Genomic DNA, 22,695 nt, shown 5'->3' on the forward strand with positions numbered 1-22,695 from the left:
GACAGCAGAGGCATGGAGCTTCACCTTCACTGAAGGAGCAGCTGATTCAGATCCTGAAAGAGAGATCAGATCATACCTCCATCTAAACACTACACATGAGGTGAGCTCACTGCTGACAGTCCTGCTTCAGAAATCAGACTGAAGGCCATTAACCATAACCACTTACCAGTAGGGATGGTCAGTAAGAGCAGGACCCAGAGAGCAGATCTGCAGCACTTCATGACTGACCTACAGAGAAACACGCAGCACAGCAAATCTCTTAACAAATCACTTGGAACTTCTGAAGATCAGAGATCTGGATGTTCAGCCTGGTCAGGCTTTCTTCCAGTTCAGTGCTCTCAAATTCTTTTGGTTAACAGTGGCTCGAGGAATCTCAAAGAGTGTCAGACACCAGCACTGTACAGAGACTTGAGAAGGGAAATACCTACAAAGTTTAAAGGCCCAACATCTCCTCACACACACATGCCTAACCACTTCCTGAGCTGCAAAACAAGGCAACAAGAGACAAAGCACATGAAGGTCTAAACAAGCTAAAAGAGCATTAGCTACTTTCTCAAGGACTTACTCAAACATCACGTTCAGAAAACTTACCTCTCCTCCTCCTGGAGGACCGAACCAGCCTGAAAAAGGAAAATCAGCTCCTAACCAGACGTTTCAGCTCGACCACGGAGCTCCTGCCGTCGCTCTGTTCGGACTGTAACACAGTAGTGAGTCATGTGAGTGAAAGTGAAAATAAGAGAGTGAACGAAACAGGTTGCATTTTTTTCACAACAAAAAAGAATCTGAAAGGTCAGAATGTCTAAGATTACTAAGATCTATTTTGAACCTTTGAATCTCTAAATAAAATTAATAAATAAAGTAAATAGAAGTCCATCAATATTTCTAATTTCGTCTACAGAAAGTAGTCCCTGAAGAAAACTGGATTAGTTCAGATTCTCCACTATTTTACCATCATCATCATCATTATTCCATATAAAACTCAGAAGACTCGTGTTGTAGCTGCACTGGTGGGTTTGGATAGGAGACAAATTATGGGCTGTATCTGTGCTGCAGTCATGGTGATCGACCCCTGCTTCCATTCACGTCCACTGTACAGAGATCAGAGTGGGTCAGTTTCACTCTAAACCCCCGACTCTGACTGAACTATTCTCACAGACTGAGCTCTTCAGAGAATGTGGAAAAATGGAAGAGCCCATTTAAAGCCTGGAGAAAGCTCTTCACACCATGAGTCACTAACTGGCTAACTGCTAAACTGCTGGAAGCTGATGCCCTTTCCCGGAGTGGCTCTCAGTGTTAGGCTGGCACCGCTCACTCACACTAGCAGGCAACAGGTCCCTGCTGTTGGGGCAGATTTGTCTGTTGTGGGCGTGTTCAGGGCTGTTTGCGTTGTTGCGTTGCCTTATATTTATACACGTCACACACACGATCCAGCATGTTTGGTTCTACAGGACAATATGGTGAATTGGTAAAAATGATGGCAACAGCCAGCCAGTCAAATCTAAAGCTTGGAAGATATAACAATGTTGGCAGGTGAGCTTTGACAACCGACCCCCTACATTATAAATCACACATTCATTTTAACATGTGATCTGGTTAGCCGTGTCATGATGACCATTTGTTCAGGCCTTGGAGATTGTTTGGAGGACAGTGTTCGTGTTCTTCTAGGAAATGTTCTGCTGGAGGCTCATATCAGAATCACCATCAGTTGGGTCTTGTTCTGTACCTGTATTTTCCACATTCTCAGTTTGTCTCCTGCTTGAGGTTTGGTTTCTTCTGAGCCTCTGCACACCTTTGCCCATGTTATCCAATAGCCTCTGGCCAGCCAACGCACCGAGAACACACGCTCCGACTCCAGAAACCAGTGCTCCGATTCCAACTCCACTCCAAAACCCACTGTTTTTCCCCTTCCGGTATCCATCCTTCCAGATCCAGCTCTGAAACACATCCAAGAACAGCAGACAAATGAACCGGTTCAGTATGGTCAACGCTCTAGAACCATAACGCTGACTACAACCCCATACGCTGCTAGCATAACTGTAGTGTAACTGCAAGTGATCACCATAGTCCAGCAAGCAGGACACCCCAGAACCAGTTACACAGTTGTAGAAAATATCCTAAATGTCCTAAACCTCTCACTTCCCGTTAGGACAAGGTGTGATGGCAGGAGATGGGCTCTCTATGTGACGGTGTATACCGTTTACGGTGCTGATGAAGATATGTTTGAGGTCAGGGTTCTCTGCAGCTGATGTAGAAATTCTGAAGTTTGAGCTCTTCTCTCCTTAAAATAAGAGATATTACAGAAGCATCACTAACACAGTATTCAGACACTTGTTTTACACTCCCCACCTGCAAACACAATGTCTTTTGACTTTATGATGCTGTATACAATAATATTCAGAGACCTCAGGTATCAGAAACTGATTGGTGGGAGGTCTCCCACTGCAATTAGCAGCTTTCAGCTTAACGCATTCCCTGACACTCAGCAACCCAAAGCTCCTCTTAACTGAACACAGAAGTAGCTGTTGTTCATACAGCTCCTTAACTACTGAAGGTTTGAGTAAATTTACCTCAGGTCTGGTTATCTGGTAATAAAGCTGTGGAGTTAACTAGTTTATACAGCTCCTTAACTACTGAAGGTTTGAGTAAATTTACCTCAGGTCTGGTTATCTGGTAATAAAGCTGTGGAGTTAACTAGTTTATACAGCTCCTTAACTACTGAAGGTTTGAGTAAATTTACCTCAGGTCTGGTTATCTGGTAATAAAACTGTGGAGTTAACTAGTTCATACAGCTCCTTAACTACTGAAGGTTTGAGTAAATTTACCTCAGGTCTGGTTATCTGGTAATAAAGCTGTGGAGTTAACTAGTTCATACAGCTCTTTAACTACTGAAGGTTTGAGTAAATTTACCTCAGGTCTGATTATCTGGTAATAAAGCTGTGGAGTTAACTAGTTCATACAGCTCCTTAACTACTGAAGGTTTGAGTAAATTTACCTCAGGTCTGGTTATCTGGTAATAAAACTGTGGAGTTAACTAGTTCATACAGCTCCTTAACTACTGAAGGTTTGAGTAAATTTACCTCAGGTCTGGTTATCTGGTAATAAAGCTGTGGAGTTAACTAGTTCATACAGCTCCTTAACTACTGAAGGTTTGAGTAAATTTACCTCAGGTCTGGTTATCTGGTAATAAAGCTGTGGAGTTAACTAGTTCATACAGCTCCTTAACTACTGAAGGTTTCAGTAAATTTACCTCAGGTCTGGTTATCTGGTAATAAAGCTGTGGAGTTAACTAGTTCATACAGCTCCTTAACTACTGAAGGTTTGAGTAAATTTACCTCAGGTCTGGTTATCTGGTAATAAAGCTGTGGAGTTAACTAGTTCATACAGCTCCTTAACTACTGAAGGTTTGAGTACATTTACCTCAGGTCTGGTTATCTGGTAATAAAGCTGTGGAGTTAACTAGTTCATACAGCTCCTTAACTACTGAATGTTTGAGTAAATTTACCTCAGGTCTGGTTATCTGGTAATAAAGCTGTGGAGTTAACTAGTTCATACAGCTCCTTAACTACTGAAGGTTTGAGTAAATTTACCTCAGGTCTGGTTATCTGGTAATAAAGCTGTGGAGTTAACTAGTTCATACAGCTCCTTAACTACTGAAGGTTTGAGTAAATTTACCTCAGGTCTGGTTATCTGGTAATAAAGCTGTGGAGTTAACTAGTTCATACAGCTCCTTAACTACTGAAGGTTTGAGTAAATTTACCTCAGGTCTGGTTATCTGGTAATAAAGCTGTGGAGTTAACTAGTTCATACAGCTCCTTAACTACTGAAGGTTTGAGTAAATTTACCTCAGGTCTGGTTATCTGGTAATAAAGCTGTGGAGTTAACTAGTTCATACAGCTCCTTAACTACTGAAGGTTTGAGTAAATTTACCTCAGGTCTGGTTATCTGGTAATAAAACTGTGGAGTTAACTAGTTCATACAGCTCCTTAACTACTGAAGGTTTGAGTAAATTTACCTCAGGTCTGGTTATCTGGTAATAAAGCTGTGGAGTTAACTAGTTCATACAGCTCCTTAACTACTGAAGGTTTGAGTAAATTTACCTCAGGTCTGGTTATCTGGTAATAAAGCTGTGGAGTTAACTAGTTCATACAGCTCCTTAACTACTGAAGGTTTGAGTAAATTTACCTCAGGTCTGGTTATCTGGTAATAAAACTGTGGAGTTAACTAGTTCATACAGCTCCTTAACTACTGAAGGTTTGAGTAAATTTACCTCAGGTCTGGTTAGCTGGTAATAAAACTGTGGAGTTAACTAGTTCATACAGCTCCTTAACTACTGAAGGTTTGAGTAAATTTACCTCAGGTCTGGTTATCTGGTAATAAAGCTGTGGAGTTAACTAGTTCATACAGCTCCTTAACTACTGAAGGTTTGAGTAAATTTACCTCAGGTCTGGTTATCTGGTAATAAAGCTGTGGAGTTAACTAGTTCATACAGCTCCTTAACTACTGAAGGTTTGAGTAAATTTACCTCAGGTCTGGTTATCTGGTAATAAAGCTGTGGAGTTAACTAGTTCATACAGCTCCTTAACTACTGAAGGTTTGAGTAAATTTACCTCAGGTTAGCCTGGGAGCTACATCTCTGTGACTATCACATTTAGCACGAGCAAGTTTCCGTTAAGTCGCTCCACAGCGCGTTCATGAGAGCAGCAGAGGCGCGCAGCCTGGGACACATGCACGCGCATGGTCATAATCTGTATTTACAACGTTGAGAAAGCCAACAAACTGGGTCTAAACACTATAAACAGGGATTAAACACTATAAACAGGGATTAAACGTTATAAACAGGGATTAAACGTTATAAACAGGGATTAAACACTATAAACAGAGATTAAACACTATAAACAAGGATTAAACGTTATAAACAGGGATTAAACACTATAAACAGGGATTAAACACTATAAACAGGGATTAAACGTTATAAACAGGGATTAAACGTTATAAACAGGGATTAAACACTATAAACAGGGATTAAACACTATAAACAAGGATTAAACGTTATAAACAGGGATTAAACACTATAAACAGGGATTAAACACTATAAACAGGGATTAAACGTTATAAACAGGGATTAAACGTTATAAACAGGGATTAAACACTATAAACAGAGATTAAACACTATAAACAAGGATTAAACGTTATAAACAGGGATTAAACGTTATAAACAGGGATTAAACGTTATAAACAGGGATTAAACACTATAAACAGAGATTAAACACTATAAACAAGGATTAAACGTTATAAACAGGGATTAAACACTATAAACAGGGATTAAACGTTATAAACAGGGATTAAACGTTATAAACAGGGATTAAACACTATAAACAGGGATTAAACGTTATAAACAGGGATTAAACGTTATAAACAGGGATTAAACACTATAAACAGGGATTAAACACTATAAACAGGGATTAAACGTTATAAACAGGGTCTAAACACTATAAACAGGGATTAAACGTTATAAACAGGGATTAAACACTATAAACAGGGATTAAACACTATAAACAGGGATTAAACGTTATAAACAGGGATTAAACACTATAAACAGGGATTAAACGTTATAAACAGGGATTAAACACTATAAACAGGGATTAAACACTATAAACAGAGATTAAACACTATAAACAAGGATTAAACGTTATAAACAGGGATTAAACACTATAAACAGGGATTAAACACTATAAACAGGGATTAAACGTTATAAACAGGGATTAAACGTTATAAACAGGGATTAAACACTATAAACAGGGATTAAACACTATAAACAAGGATTAAACGTTATAAACAGGGATTAAACACTATAAACAGGGATTAAACACTATAAACAGGGATTAAACGTTATAAACAGGGATTAAACGTTATAAACAGGGATTAAACACTATAAACAGAGATTAAACACTATAAACAAGGATTAAACGTTATAAACAGGGATTAAACACTACAAACAGGGATTAAACGTTATAAACAGGGATTAAACGTTATAAACAGGGATTAAACACTATAAACAGAGATTAAACACTATAAACAAGGATTAAACGTTATAAACAGGGATTAAACACTATAAACAGGGATTAAACGTTATAAACAGGGATTAAACGTTATAAACAGGGATTAAACACTATAAACAGGGATTAAACGTTATAAACAGGGATTAAACGTTATAAACAGGGATTAAACACTATAAACAGGGATTAAACACTATAAACAGGGATTAAACGTTATAAACAGGGTCTAAACACTATAAACAGGGATTAAACGTTATAAACAGGGATTAAACACTATAAACAGGGATTAAACACTATAAACAGGGATTAAACACTATAAACAGGGATTAAACGTTATAAACAGGGATTAAACACTATAAACAGGGATTAAACGTTATAAACAGGGATTAAACGTTATAAACAGGGATTAAACACTATAAACAGGGATTAAACACTATAAACAGAGATTAAACACTATAAACAAGGATTAAACGTTATAAACAGGGATTAAACACTATAAACAGGGATTAAACACTATAAACAGGGATTAAACGTTATAAACAGGGATTAAACGTTATAAACAGGGATTAAACACTATAAACAGGGATTAAACATTATAAACAGGGATTAAACACTATAAACACGGATTAAACATTATAAACAGGGATTAAATGTTATAAACAGGGATTAAACACTATAAACAGGGATTAAACGTTATAAACAGGGATTAAACGTTATAAACAGGGATTAAACACTATAAACAGGGATTAAACGTTATAAACAGGGATTAAACGTTATAAACAGGGATTAAACACTATAAACAGGGATTAAACACTATAAACAAGGATTAAACGTTATAAACAGGGATTAAACACTATAAACAGGGATTAAACACTATAAACAGGGATTAAACGTTATAAACAGGGATTAAACGTTATAAACAGGGATTAAACACTATAAACAGAGATTAAACACTATAAACAAGGATTAAACGTTATAAACAGGGATTAAACACTACAAACAGGGATTAAACGTTATAAACAGGGATTAAACGTTATAAACAGGGATTAAACGTTATAAACAGGGATTAAACACTATAAACAGAGATTAAACACTATAAACAAGGATTAAACGTTATAAACAGGGATTAAACACTATAAACAGGGATTAAACGTTATAAACAGGGATTAAACGTTATAAACAGGGATTAAACACTATAAACAGGGATTAAACGTTATAAACAGGGATTAAACGTTATAAACAGGGATTAAACACTATAAACAGGGATTAAACACTATAAACAGGGATTAAACGTTATAAACAGGGTCTAAACACTATAAACAGGGATTAAACGTTATAAACAGGGATTAAACACTATAAACAGGGATTAAACACTATAAACAGGGATTAAACACTATAAACAGGGATTAAACGTTATAAACAGGGATTAAACACTATAAACAGGGATTAAACGTTATAAACAGGGATTAAACGTTATAAACAGGGATTAAACACTATAAACAGGGATTAAACACTATAAACAGAGATTAAACACTATAAACAAGGATTAAACGTTATAAACAGGGATTAAACACTATAAACAGGGATTAAACACTATAAACAGGGATTAAACGTTATAAACAGGGATTAAACGTTATAAACAGGGATTAAACACTATAAACAGGGATTAAACATTATAAACAGGGATTAAACACTATAAACACGGATTAAACACTATAAACAGGGATTAAACGTTATAAACAGGGATTAAACGTTATAAACAGGGATTAAATGTTATAAACAGGGATTAAACACTATAAACAGGGATTAAACGTTATAAACAGGGATTAAACGTTATAAACAGGGATTAAACACTATAAACAGGGATTAAACGTTATAAACAGGGATTAAACGTTATAAACAGGGATTAAACACTATAAACACGGATTAAACATTATAAACAGGGATTAAACGTTATAAACAGGGATTAAACACTATAAACAGGGATTAAACACTATAAACAGGGATTAAACGTTATAAACAGGGATTAAACGTTATAAACAGGGATTAAATGTTATAAACAGGGATTAAACACTATAAACAGGGATTAAACGTTATAAACAGGGATTAAACGTTATAAACAGGGATTAAACACTATAAACAGGGATTAAACGTTATAAACAGGGATTAAACGTTATAAACAGGGATTAAACACTATAAACACGGATTAAACATTATAAACAGGGATTAAACGTTATAAACAGGGATTAAACACTATAAACACGGATTAAACATTATAAACAGGGATTAAACGTTATAAACAGGGATTAAACGTTATAAACAGGGATTAAACACTATAAACAGGGATTAAACGTTATAAACAGGGATTAAACACTATAAACAGGGATTAAACGTTATAAACAGGGATTAAACATTATAAACAGGGATTAAACACTATAAACAGGGATTAAACGTTATAAACAGATCTTAAACGTTATAAACAGGGATTAAACACTATAAACAGGGATTAAACACTATAAACAGGTATTAAACGTTATAAACAGGGATTAAACACTATAAACAGGGATTAAACGTTATAAACAGGGATTAAACGTTATAAACAGGGATTAAACACTATAAACAGGGATTAAACACTATAAACAGGGATTAAACGTTATAAACAGGGATTAAACGTTATAAACAGATCTTAAACGTTATAAACAGGGATTAAATGTTATAAACAGGGATTAAACACTATAAACAGGGATTAAACGTTATAAACAGGGATTAAACGTTATAAACAGGGATTAAACACTATAAACAGGGATTAAACGTTATAAACAGGGATTAAACGTTATAAACAGATCTTAAACGTTATAAACAGGGATTAAATGTTATAAACAGGGATTAAACACTATAAACAGGGATTAAACGTTATAAACAGGGATTAAACGTTATAAACAGGGATTAAACACTATAAACAGGGATTAAACGTTATAAACAGGGATTAAACGTTATAAACAGGGATTAAACACTATAAACACGGATTAAACATTATAAACAGGGATTAAACGTTATAAACAGGGATTAAACACTATAAACAGGGATTAAACACTATAAACAGGGATTAAACGTTATAAACAGGGATTAAACGTTATAAACAGATCTTAAACGTTATAAACAGGGATTAAATGTTATAAACAGGGATTAAACGTTATAAACAGGGATTAAACGTTATAAACAGGGATTAAACACTATAAACAGGGATTAAACGTTATAAACAGGGATTAAACGTTATAAACAGGGATTAAACACTATAAACAGGGATTAAACACTATAAACAGGGATTAAACGTTATAAACAGGGATTAAACGTTATAAACAGATCTTAAACGTTATAAACAGGGATTAAATGTTATAAACAGGGATTAAACGTTATAAACAGGGATTAAACGTTATAAACAGGGATTAAACGTTATAAACAGGGATTAAACACTATAAACACGGATTAAACATTATAAACAGGGATTAAACGTTATAAACAGGGATTAAACACTATAAACACGGATTAAACATTATAAACAGGGATTAAACGTTATAAACAGGGATTAAACGTTATAAACAGGGATTAAACACTATAAACAGGGATTAAACGTTATAAACAGGGATTAAACGTTATAAACAGGGATTAAACACTATAAACAGGGATTAAACACTATAAACAGGGATTAAACGTTATAAACAGGGATTAAACGTTATAAACAGATCTTAAACGTTATAAACAGGGATTAAATGTTATAAACAGGGATTAAACACTATAAACAGGGATTAAACGTTATAAACAGGGATTAAACGTTATAAACAGGGATTAAACACTATAAACAGGGATTAAACGTTATAAACAGGGATTAAACGTTATAAACAGATCTTAAACGTTATAAACAGGGATTAAATGTTATAAACAGGGATTAAACACTATAAACAGGGATTAAACGTTATAAACAGGGATTAAACGTTATAAACAGGGATTAAACACTATAAACAGGGATTAAACGTTATAAACAGGGATTAAACGTTATAAACAGGGATTAAACACTATAAACACGGATTAAACATTATAAACAGGGATTAAACGTTATAAACAGGGATTAAACACTATAAACACGGATTAAACATTATAAACAGGGATTAAACGTTATAAACAGGGATTAAACACTATAAACAGGGATTAAACACTATAAACAGGGATTAAACGTTATAAACAGGGATTAAACGTTATAAACAGATCTTAAACGTTATAAACAGGGATTAAATGTTATAAACAGGGATTAAACGTTATAAACAGGGATTAAACGTTATAAACAGGGATTAAACACTATAAACAGGGATTAAACGTTATAAACAGGGATTAAACGTTATAAACAGATCTTAAACGTTATAAACAGGGATTAAATGTTATAAACAGGGATTAAACACTATAAACAGGGATTAAACGTTATAAACAGGGATTAAACGTTATAAACAGGGATTAAACACTATAAACAGGGATTAAACACTATAAACAGGGATTAAACATTATAAACAGGGATTAAACGTTATAAATGCGACATTTCCCTGTGGATGAAGAACCTCCGTTAGGAATTACCTGCAGAAGCGGACATTATCCACAAGCAGCTTCTTTTCTCCCAGTTTACTTCTCCTACAGTCGGTCAGAGCTGCTCCTCCACCAGTTTACACAGTAACCAGTGCTCCCAGTATAACCACTGTTCCCAGTGTAACCAGTGCTCCCAGTATAACCAGTGTAACCAGTGCTCCCAGTATAACCAGTGTAACCACTGTTCCCAGTATAACCAGTGCTCCCAGTATAACCACTGTTCCCAGTGTAACCAGTGCTCCCAGTATAACCAGTGTAACCAGTGCTCCCAGTGTAACCAGTGCTCCCAGTGTAACCAGTATAACCAGTGCTCCCAGTATAACCAATGTCCCCAGTGTAACCAGTGCTCCCAGTATAACCAGTGTAACCAGTGCTCCCAGTGCTCCCAGTGTAACCAGTGCTCCCAGTGCTCCCAGTGTAACCAGTGCTCCCAGTGTAACCAGTGAAACCAGTGTGTACTCACCGCGCTGCTGTGCTCGAGCTTCTCTGGAGAAAGGTGGGAGCTCGGTCTGAGAGCAGCCGGGTTGAGGAAGCAGTGAAGGGGCGGACTGTGGGAACTGCTGCCCGCTCTGGAGGTCAGCAAGTTCAGCCCATTGAAGCTGAAGGAAAAGGAGGCGTAAGCGTCCTGCTACAGGCTATTCATGAACCCAGGCCTGTTTCTCACCTGTAGACTAACCCACACCTAATCTCCACCTAACCCACACCTAATCTCCACCTAACCCACACCTAACCTACACCTAATCTCCACCTAACCCACACCTAATCTCCACCTAACCCACACCTTCTGATCATAGCTGCAGGTTCAGCCCAGAGCCCGTCTCCCAGATCCACAGTGGAGTCTATAGAAGAGCAATAAGTAGTTTTTATTTATTAATTATTTATTATTTATTAGTCATTTGTAACAGAGATTGGTGAGGAAATAATTGAAAAAGTGTTATTAGTTTTAATAAACAGCCTTAAATATTAATATATATTAAATATTAAAAAGTAAAGGTCCCATTTACTCCAGTACTCCAGCACTCCTCTCGGCTGGAGAACTGCACACTCTGCTAAACAACTGGTACACATTATTCAAACTCCACTGGCCAGCAAACACTCAAAAAAACAGAACAGCTCATTCCAGTAACACACTGAAGAAGGAAACGTTGGCCGGCCACAATACAGAGATCTTCTGGCACGTATCAGCTGGGGGGAAGGGTCTAGAATAACAAACCTCCACTCATCCTGCATGGCATTTGAGTTTCCAAGCAGATAAGGATCCTCTAGAGATGAGGTGCGGCTCTCAGGAGCATGTTGTTATTGCACTAATACGATATTCCTACAACAGTCAGAGCAAAGACTAAACAAAAAAAGGAAAGGAAAAGAGAAGAGCTGCTTCTTATTTTTTCTGTGGTATAAATGAAGGCTACAGACGTGAGTGAGTGTGTGAATGTCATGAAATGTGTGATTAGGCACTGCTTGTGAATGTGGGAAGTTAAGGAACTGAACTAGGAACCTACGTGGTGGTGCAGCACCTCAGGACTACACCCAGTGGACTCCCACTCCTTAAACCATCTAGAGGAAAATGACAGGGAATAAAAACAGAGAAATGGACGCTCAGGTGGTTCCTTTTAACTCCAACAGACGACACAGGTTCTCCAAACTGAACAGAAAACAACAGAACCGTAAAAACAATAAGATGTTTTTATTATAACAAAGGTGTGCAGGAGGGACCAGCAGGAGAACCTGGTTAGCACAGATTAGCCCTTACCTCCTGCTGGGAGCCGGCTGCACTGCCTGGACCTCTACAGAGACTTGTACAGAGTCCAAACACAGACCTTCATCACAGCATGGGTTCCTGATCAACACAGACGGACTGAGGCTGATTACAGAAGTACAGTATGGTACAGTACGGTGAAGGTGGAGTGGGGGGTGGAGTGGAGGTGGAAGGGGTTCAGTAGGGTGTCAGTAGTTTTCCTGATTCAGCCTCCTGCCACAGTCACTCCACTGTAAACAGAGAGCAGGTGATTCAGGCCCAAAATCATCCTGTAAAATCCACAGGAACCAGTGCTGTGATACATCAGTCCTACATCAGATTCAGGCCATATATACATATATATATTTATAAAAATGTGTTAATTAGACTCTAAGACACGTTTCAGGACGTTATAAAATAAAGCAGCAAGCAGGAGAACATTTCACTCTAACACAGAGAGCAGTTAGCAGCTACAAGAGCAACAGATCAGTCCAGTGAAGGCTGGCTCACACCTACTGCGGACACGAGGTAGATACAGGACATGCATGCCACCGCCTTCTCTGTCTGCCAGCCAACCTCATACAGTGTAATCTCTGGAGAAAAGGGGACCTCCCTGTAACTTCAGCTTCACCCAGCTGTCTACACAATCCCACAATTCCTTCACATTACAGACACTGGCAGCTGTTCAGACCGTGTGGGAAAGAGCAGCTTCCAGCTTCACGGCCGAGCGGCCATGGAGTCAAAGCATGAGGTATTAACATTGAGAGGTGCAGAAGGTCAGACGCTGTGTGCTGCACCCACACTGAGGTGTGAACCAGCCTTCAACACAGACAGACAGCAAATACGGTGTTTCACCGTTAGTGGAGCTGCACTAACAGCAGCTGTCAGCTTATAATACTGATGTTGTGGTAGAGTAGTAGAGTACGGCAGCCAATCACGGCTGTGCTGGTCTTAAAGCAACCGTAGCTTTGAGAACCTCCATCAGTGCTCTGAGGAACATTAACATTTGGAGAAACTATGGGAAACCTTTAGCAGGGGAAATATGAAGATCAGGATCCTGCAGCACAAAGGTGACTCAAATATGGAGCCAATCAGTGCATCCCTAACTCTTTAAAAGGTTCTGTGGCCCTAAGTACGCTTAGCTCCCTGCCATACTGACGTAGTGAGGTAGGAGGAAAGAATGCTGGACTGGCTCTGTCAGGGCTCTGCTGCTCTTCTCTCTCTACTGTTAGTCGATCCTGATCTTCATATTATAACTGAATGACTGTGTTTGAGGAACAGTGGAACCGATCTGTTGCTCGAGATTTAAGAGAGATAGCTTGAGCAGCTGCTGATGAGCCAGAAGAACTCCAGAGGAACCGTCAGAGGGATCACCAGCAGCTCTCAGTGAAGACAACTGCAGCAGAAGCTGATTATTCTTCTTCCTGACGCTGTGGTCGTCTCATAGGAACACCAGATCCCTCGTCTGCAGCTTCCTTCTCTTGTGTATTTCTGGACCTCTGGAAATGTCTCGGCAAGAGAGGAAGGACCAGTGGCACAACATACCTTCCCAGAATTACACCAAGAACCAGCCCTACAATCCCAAAGCTCACTGCTCCGATCCCTAACCCCCTCCGATATCCATCGCTGTTCCCCCTCAGATATCCATCATCGCTTCCTTTCTCATATCCCTTCTTCCAGATCCAGCTCTGCTGCACATCTGAAAACACACACAGAACAGAGGAGCTCCGTCAGATCAACACTGTCCAGGAAAGTCTTGGTTCTGATGAATCGGAGGTAGTGTTTAAATCATGAGATCAAAACCCTGGACTGAACACCATTCCTTTAACAGCAGAATTACAGGGGACTCTTATTATGACAGCAGTGACACTCCAGTTATATTATTCTATATATAAAAGCTCACCAGACAAAAATAGAGTCACCTGTGACTGGATCGTACCAGTAGCGAGTAATACCCCCAGTGCCATGGACTGGGATTTCTGCCACTGCTGGTAGACCCGTATGACCGTCTGCTTCCATACACCTGCAGATTCAGCTCCTTCCTTCACACTATGGTCTTTGTCCACGCCCAAATGCAATCACTCCTTTTAGCCCATCGTTAACATCGTATTTATAGCCCCATCATCCTCGTGCAGGGCCATCTGCAGGAGCCTGATGTTACTACCACCTAAATATGCTACAATTTGCTACAGTTTTCTGCACTCTCAGAGCGATGAGACAAGGAGAGATGACTGGGTTGGCTAGGGTTCAGCTTTTAGCTGAATACATGGTAATACATGGTGCCCTTCCTCTATCCATGGCTGTCAGCTGTGCTTCTCCACGCACCTCTTATTCTTGGCTGTGAGCGGTTCTACAGAGGGGAGTGTTACCTGACTGGGTCATCCGCACGATGCCTCCACAAACTTAGTGGTTAGCATTTAGCAACCTGGCTCGGCGAATGGGGATATGGTCCGTGGCTATGACATCTAGCAGAGTCCGGCAGTTACCAACAACACCATATTCTCACAGGCTAGCGGGGCTTTCTCTAGTGGGCGGGGTTTATGTAAATGCTGGAGTATAAATGTAAGGAGTCAAGACTGATGTAGGAGTTTTGAATTGGCCTGTTTTACAGCTCTGTTTTGGTTCTGCTTGATGTTCTTTTGAAGGAGGAACAGCAGTGTTTGAAGATGTGTCTCAAACGGTTTAACACTCTAGAACCCATAATTCGGTTCTATCTCTCTGGAAAGAACACTGCCTAAACTGGTGGAACAGTAAATATAAACTATAAAAGCTCATACCTCGGACGCTCACTGTGTAGATATAAATGTCCTCCATGTTCCTGGTGTCCCTCACAGTGTAGACTCCACTATCAGAAGGCTTCATATCTCTCAGCTCTAGTGCAGGTGTGAGTGAGGTTCTCCTCATGTACTCAGGGTTACTCTTCAGTGACTGTCCCTCCACTGTACAGATCTGAACACTGGGTGCTCCAGCTTCACCACTGCTGTTATAAACCAGCTCCACTGGATCTGATATCTTCAACTCCAGCAGCAGAGATTCACCAGGCTGTATCTCCACTGAAAATCTCACAGCTGAGGAGACACATGACCAGAACCTGCATTAACTCTTCTATCAGGTTCTACCAGCAGCAGTAGATCAGCAGAACCAGCACTTACCCTCAATCTGAAGCCGCACATCACAAACGTCTTTACGATCACACTCACAGATGTACCAGTCTCGCATACTGAAATCAACTCTAGTGATGATGAGGGAGATGTTCCCTTTCAGGTACTCTTCATGGATCATCTGATATCCCTCTTTCATTGATCTGCAGGAAGTCTGATCACACTCAGCCAGAACATCCCTGCGTAGGTGTGATACGGTCCATGCCACCAAACCAGGACATCTCTCAGAGCAGGGGAGAACAGCAGAGTCATGGAGCTTCACCTTCACTCTAGGACCTGGATTAGATTCTAGAAAAAAAAAGTTTTTAACAAAAACAGTCAACAGTCATCCATCAAACCCAAGCATCAAACCTGCATCTTCAAACAGTGAGAGACAAACTCAGCCCAATCCAGTCTGAGAGATCCAGCTGAACCTGCATGGATCCCTACTGGCTGTGGTTCTCAATCCAGGTCTTGGAGCACCCTCTGCCCTGCACGTTTTAGTGTTTACCCCAATCAGCTCATTACCAACCCCTTCCTGAGCTGAGGGTAGTGTGTTAGAGGGGAGTCCACCTGTCATCAGTTCAGTCTTCTGCCCCCACCTCTCTGATCCGGCTGTGACCTCAGCCAGACCCTGAAGTTGTGATTCCTGGTGAGGACCACCCAAAGTCTTTGGGATCTAATGTTGTGCCCAGCCCCTCCGCACCTCCCCATCCGTGTGAACGTCACTGTTCGCTGGTCCAAGATCAAGGTAAGGGTAAAGTCTGTACAAACACCAACAACTACACACTTACCAGCAGTGATGATCAGTAAGAGCAGGACCCAGAGAGCAGATGTGAGGGACTGCATGACTGACCTACAGAGAAACACACAGCACCGTCAGCACTGACCAGAGCAGGTGAGGTAGAAGAGAGCACAGACCCACACCACTTGCTTTTCTCCACCTATGGGCATGTCCCTGATATTCTGCATCCCACCACACTGTCCTAAAGCCCACTGCCCCTCTTCCAACACATTTAACGTTCCTGTAAGGAATATTATCACCCTGATGTAGCGCTGCACGTACACGAGCAGGGAACGGGACATCGCTGAGAACCAGTGGATCACTCCTTTCTAGTGAGGGTCTTCTCCCAGCTGGTCTCTGTGTGAAGATTTAAGTACATGGGTAAAACATTCACAGCTTCAAACTCAGGCCAGGAATGTATTCACAGTCACATTCTCAGTGTATTGGGGTCTTAACGGGGACAGATGAGCCGACTCTTAGTTTAATATAGATTATAGAAATGTGTGTGTGTGTGTGTATAAAATATATAGATTATAGATTTAATATAATATAGATTATAGAAATGTGTGTGTATATAATATATAGATTATAGATTTAATATAATATAGATTATAGAAATGTGTGTGTGTGTATATAATATATAGATTATAGATTTAATATAAAATACAGAGCAGAAAGTGAAAGGCTGTGTCAGAGATGAGCTCTGTAGGATGAGAGGCATGTAATTGCGCGACGGTCCCTAACGGAGCAGTAGGATGGGCAGGGCGGTGACGGGGTTTGGGGGCGTGGCGATCTTTTTTAAACGTAATAAATAATAAAGTTAGTTTAGCGAAGATTAAAGGATTTAGTTGGTAGTTTTCCATCGTTTTAACCCCAAACTGTGTCTGTACCGGTTCATCTCCGCTCTGATCAATGCTGAGGAAGAGTGGAGTTCCCAAACCCTCCTGAACTTTCTCTCCAAATGAGAAGAACCCGAGTCCTCCAAACCCTCCTGAACTTTCTCTCCAAATGAGAAGAACCCGAGTCCTCCAAACCCTCCTGAACTTTCTCTCCAAATGAGAAGAACCCGAGTCCTCCAAACCCTCCAGTTCGGGGATAAAGCTCGGGGATAAAGCTCGGGGATAAAGCTCGGGACAGGAGGATCAGCCGGGCAGGGGTTGAAGCTGAGGGTGGTTCAGTGCTTACCTCTCCTCCGAAGCAGCCTGAAGAAGGAAAATCAGCTCCGAAACACAAATTTCAGCTCGACCACGAAGCTCCTGCAGATCCGAAGGTCCAGTGGGTGTTTTCTGCATCTGGATCTGAATCTAGGTCACCCCCTCTCCCCTCCTCTGTCTCAGAAGTGTGGTGGGTGTGTTTTTGGGAGGGTGTCATATTACCGTTATAACTGGAAGGGTGGAGGCTTTCTGCGCTTCACTGCTGCTCCATCTTCCTCGGTTGGGTCAGAAGGTCAGAAGGTGTGGAGCAGGTTGTGGAGCTGGTACCGGTGTCCCGTTACAGCCCTGTTGTTCAGCCTCTATCTGATCACTTTGTTCAGCCAGTGATCTTCCAGAGCAGCGTCTGTTCATCAGTGCTAATATTCCTGATATGATGCCCTGCTGTAGTTCAGTAGCTGTACAGTAACAGTAGTGAATAGCGGGGCGGGTCGAGTTCATGTAGAACTTGAGGTTCTGAGGTTCTGGGAAAGACTGAAGATCTTCTTAAAGACCTGGTTGAGAAGCTAAACGGTTCTGACAGCGCGTCGAAGCGTCAGACCCAGTGTCCTCAGCTCCTTCACCACTTCCAGTCCTAATAAGAGCTGGCCTCATATCTGAACACGTTGGACAGATGTTTACTGTATGTCTGAACACGTTGGACAGATGTTTACTGTATGTCTGAACACGTTGAACAGATGTTTACTGTATGTCTGAACACGTTGGACAGATGTTTACTGTATACCTGAACACGTTGGACAGATGTTTACTGTATGTCTGAACACGTTGGACAGATGTTTACTGTATACGTGAACACGTTGGACAGATGTTTACAGTATATCTGAACACGTTGGACAGATGTTTACTGTATGTCTGAACACGTTGGACAGATGTTTACTGTATGTCTGAACACGTTGGACAGATGTTTACTGTATGTCTGAACACCTTGGACAGATGTTTACTGTATACGTGAACACGTTGGACAGATGTTTACTGTATGACTGAACACGTTGGACAGATGTTTACAGTATATCTGAACACGTTGGACAGATGTTTACCGTATGTCTGAACACGTTGGACAGATGTTTACTGTATACCTGAACACATTGGACAGATGTTTACTGTATGTCAGAACACATTGGACAGATGTTTACCTCAGCCTTTCACTCAGCTAGCACCGAGCTAACGGTGGACCCACCTCAGGCTAACTTCAGCTCGCTCAGTGTAAACACAGGGTCGTCCCCCTGTCTCAGCACAGCCCCTCTGCCTGATTACTCAGGTGGCTACTATTCAATAACTGGGAAATAAGGCGTCCACTGCTTGTTGTGAATATCTTATCTTGTTGTAGTGACACACACTGACCAGTATCCTACTGTAATCCCACTGATATCATAACCCTACTGTAATCCCACTGATATCATAACCCTACTGTTCTCCCACTGATATCATAACCCCACTGTTATTACACTGACATCATAACCCCACTGTTATTACACTGACATCATAACTCCACTGTTATTACACTGACATCATAACCCCACTGTTATTACACTGATATCATAACCCCACTGTTATTACACTGATATCATAACCCCACTGTTATTACACTATCATAACCCCACTGATATCATTACCCTTCTGTTATTACACTGATATCATAACTCCACTGTTATTACACTGATATCATAACCCCACTGTTATTACACTGATATCATAACCCCACTGTTCTCCCACTGATATCATAACCCCACTGTTATTGCACTATCATAACCCCACTGATATCATAACTCAACTGATATTACACTGATATCATAACCCCACTGTTATTACACTGATATCATAACCCTACTGTTATTACACTGATATCATAACCCCACTGTTATTACACTGATATCATAACCCCACTGTTATTACACTATCATAACCCCACTGATATCATTACCCTTCTGTTATTACACTGATATCATAACTCCACTGTTATTACACTGATATCATAACCCCACTGTTATTACACTGATATCATAACCCCACTGTTATTACACTATCATAACCCCACTGATATCATAACCCTACTGTTATTACACTGATATCATAACTCAACTGATATTACACTGATATCATAACCCCACTGTTATTACACTGATATCATAACCCTACTGTTATTACACTGATATCATAACCCCACTGTTCTCCCACTGATATCATAACCCCACTGTTATTACACTGATATCATAACCCCACTGTTATTACACTATCATAACCCCACTGATATCATTACCCTACTGTTATTACACTGATATCATAACTCCACTGTTATTACACTGATATCATAACCCCACTGTTCTCCCACTGATATCATAACCCTACTGTTATTACATTGATATCATAACCCCACTGATATCATAACCCCACTGTTCTCCCACTGATATCATGACCCCACTGTTCTCCCACTGATATCATAACCCCACTGTTATTACACTGATATCATAACCCCACTGTTCTCCCACTGATATCATAACCCTACTGTTATTACACTGATATCATAACCCCACTGATATCATAACCCCACTGTTCTCCCACTGATATCATGACCCCACTGTTCTCCCACTGATATCATAACCCTACTGTTCTCCCACTGATATCATAACCCCACTGTTCTCCCACTGATATCATAACCCCAGTGTTATTACACTGATATCATAACCCCAATGTTCTCCCACTGATATCATAACCCCACTGTTCTCCCACTGATATCATAACCCCACTGTTCTCCCACTGATATCATAACCCCACTGTTATTACACTGATATCATAACCCCACTGTTATTACACTGATATCATAACCCCAGTGTTCTCCCACTGATATCATAACCCCACTGTTCTCCCACTGATATCATAACCCCACTGTTATTACACTGATATCATAACCCCACTGTAATTACACTGATATCATAACCCCACTGTTATTACACTGATATCATAACCCCACTGTTATTACACTGATATCATAACCCCACTGTTCTCCCACTGATATCATAACCCCACTGTTATTACACTGATATCACAACCCTACTGTTATTACACTGATATCACAACCCTACTGTTATTACACTGATATCATAACTCCACTGTTCTCCCACTGATATCATAACCCCACTGTAATTACACTGATATCATAACCCCACTGTTATTACACTGACATCATAATCCCACTGATATCATAATCCTACTGTAATCCCAATGATATCATAACCCCACTGTTATTACACTGATATCATAACCCCACTGTTCTCCCACTGATATCATAATCCTACTGTAATCCCACTGATATCATAACCCCACTGTTATTACACTGATATCATAACCCTACTGTAATCCCACTGATACCATAACCCCACTGTTATTACACTGATATCATAACCCCACTGTTCTCCCACTGATATCATAACCCCACTGTAATCCCACTGATATCATAACCCCACTGTAATCCCACTGATATCATAACCCCACTGTTCTCCCACTGATATCATAACCCCACTGTTATTACACTGATATCATAACCCCACTGTTCTCCCACTGATATCATTAAACCACTGTTATTACACTGACATCATAACCCCACTGATATCATAATCCTACTGTAATCCCACTGATATCATAACCCTACTGTTATTAGACTGATATCATTACCCCACTGATATCATAATCCTACTGTAATCCCACTGATAGCATTAAACCACTGTTATTACACTGACATCATAACCCCACTGATATCATAACCCCACTGTTCTCCCACTGATATCATAACCCCATTGTTCTCCCACTGATATCATAACCCCACTGTTCTCCCACTGATATCATAACCCCACTGATATCATAACCCCACTGTTATTACACTGATATCATAACCCCATTGTTCTCCCACTGATATCATAACCCCATTGTTCTCCCACTGATATCATAACCCCACTGTTATTACACTGATATCATAACCCCACTGTTCTCCCACTGATATCATAACCCCACTGATATCATAACCCCACTGTTATTACACTGATATCATAACCCCACTGTTATTACACTGATATCATAACCCTACTGTTATTACACTGATATCATAACCCCACTGTTCTTACACTGATATCATAACCCCACTGTTATTACACTGATATCATAACCCCACTGTTATTACACTGATATCATGACCCTACTGTTATTACACTGATATCATAACCCCACTGTTATTACACTGATATCATAACCCCACTGTTCTTACACTGATATCATAACCCCACTGTTATTACACTGATATCATAACCCCACTGTTATTACACTGATATCATAACCCTACTGTTATTACACTGATATCATAACCCTACTGTTATTACACTGATATCATAACCCTACTGTTATTACACTGATATCATAACCCTACTGTTATTACACTGATATCATAACCCCACTGTTATTACACTGATATCATAACCCTACTGTTATTACACTGATATCATAACCCTACTGTTATTACACTGATATCATAACCCACTGTAATCCCACTGATATCATAACCCTACTGTTCTCCCACTGATATCATAACCCCACTGTTATTACACTGATATCATAACCCTACTGTTATTACACTGATATCATAACCCCACTGTTATTACACTGATATCATAACCCCACTGTAATCCCACTGATATCATAACCCTACTGTTCTCCCACTGATATCATAACCCTACTAATATCATAACCCCACTGTAATCCCACTGATATCATAACCCTACTGATATCATAACCCCACTGTAATCCCACTGATATCATAACCCTACTGTTATTACACTGATATCATAACCCCACTGTTATTACACTGATATCATAACCCCACTGTAATCCCACTGATATCATAACCTTACTGTTATTACACTGATATCATAACCCCACTGTTATTACACTGATATCATAACCCCACTGTAATCCCACTGATATCATAACCCCACTGTTCTCCCACTGATATCATAACCCTACTGATATCATAACCCCACTGTAATCCCACTGATATCATAACCCTACTGATATCATAACCCCAATGTAATCCCACTGATATCATAACCCTACTGTTATTACACTGATATCATAACCCTACTGTTATTACACT

The 22,695-nt window shown here is 39.8% G+C and overlaps 1 protein-coding gene across 3 annotated transcripts; it reads right to left on the minus strand.

The window, feature by feature from the left end:
• Positions 1-257: 257 nt before the first annotated feature.
• On the minus strand, positions 258-22,508 carry LOC140548761 (uncharacterized). Of its 3 annotated transcripts, XR_011978929.1 has the most exons (10): positions 16,358-16,570; positions 15,576-15,872; positions 15,201-15,491; positions 12,439-14,122; positions 12,188-12,242; positions 11,152-11,287; positions 2,195-2,278; positions 1,724-1,934; positions 592-694; positions 258-482 (listed from the first exon to the last, which is right to left on the minus strand). XR_011978929.1 is itself a non-coding variant. In XM_072671900.1 (6 exons), exons 2-6 carry the CDS (start codon positions 16,647-16,649, stop codon positions 13,836-13,838), a joined length of 957 nt encoding a protein of 318 aa, XP_072528001.1. In that variant the 5' UTR covers positions 16,650-16,704; positions 17,533-22,508; the 3' UTR covers positions 12,358-13,835. The 3 variants fall into 3 exon arrangements, 1 of the variants encoding a protein (XP_072528001.1); XR_011978928.1 differs by lacking the exons at positions 258-482; positions 592-694; positions 1,724-1,934; positions 2,195-2,278; positions 11,152-11,287 and adding exons at positions 11,549-12,027; positions 16,630-16,704; positions 17,533-22,508 and having other exon boundaries at positions 16,358-16,419; XM_072671900.1 differs by lacking the exons at positions 258-482; positions 592-694; positions 1,724-1,934; ... (1 more) ...; positions 11,152-11,287; positions 12,188-12,242 and adding exons at positions 16,630-16,704; positions 17,533-22,508 and having other exon boundaries at positions 12,358-14,122; positions 16,358-16,419.
• Between the last annotated feature and the right edge of the window lie 187 nt (positions 22,509-22,695).

This window comes from Salminus brasiliensis (assembly GCF_030463535.1).
Source record: "Salminus brasiliensis chromosome 20 unlocalized genomic scaffold, fSalBra1.hap2 SUPER_20_unloc_2, whole genome shotgun sequence".
In the NCBI taxonomy this organism is placed as follows: domain Eukaryota; kingdom Metazoa; phylum Chordata; class Actinopteri; order Characiformes; family Bryconidae; genus Salminus; species Salminus brasiliensis.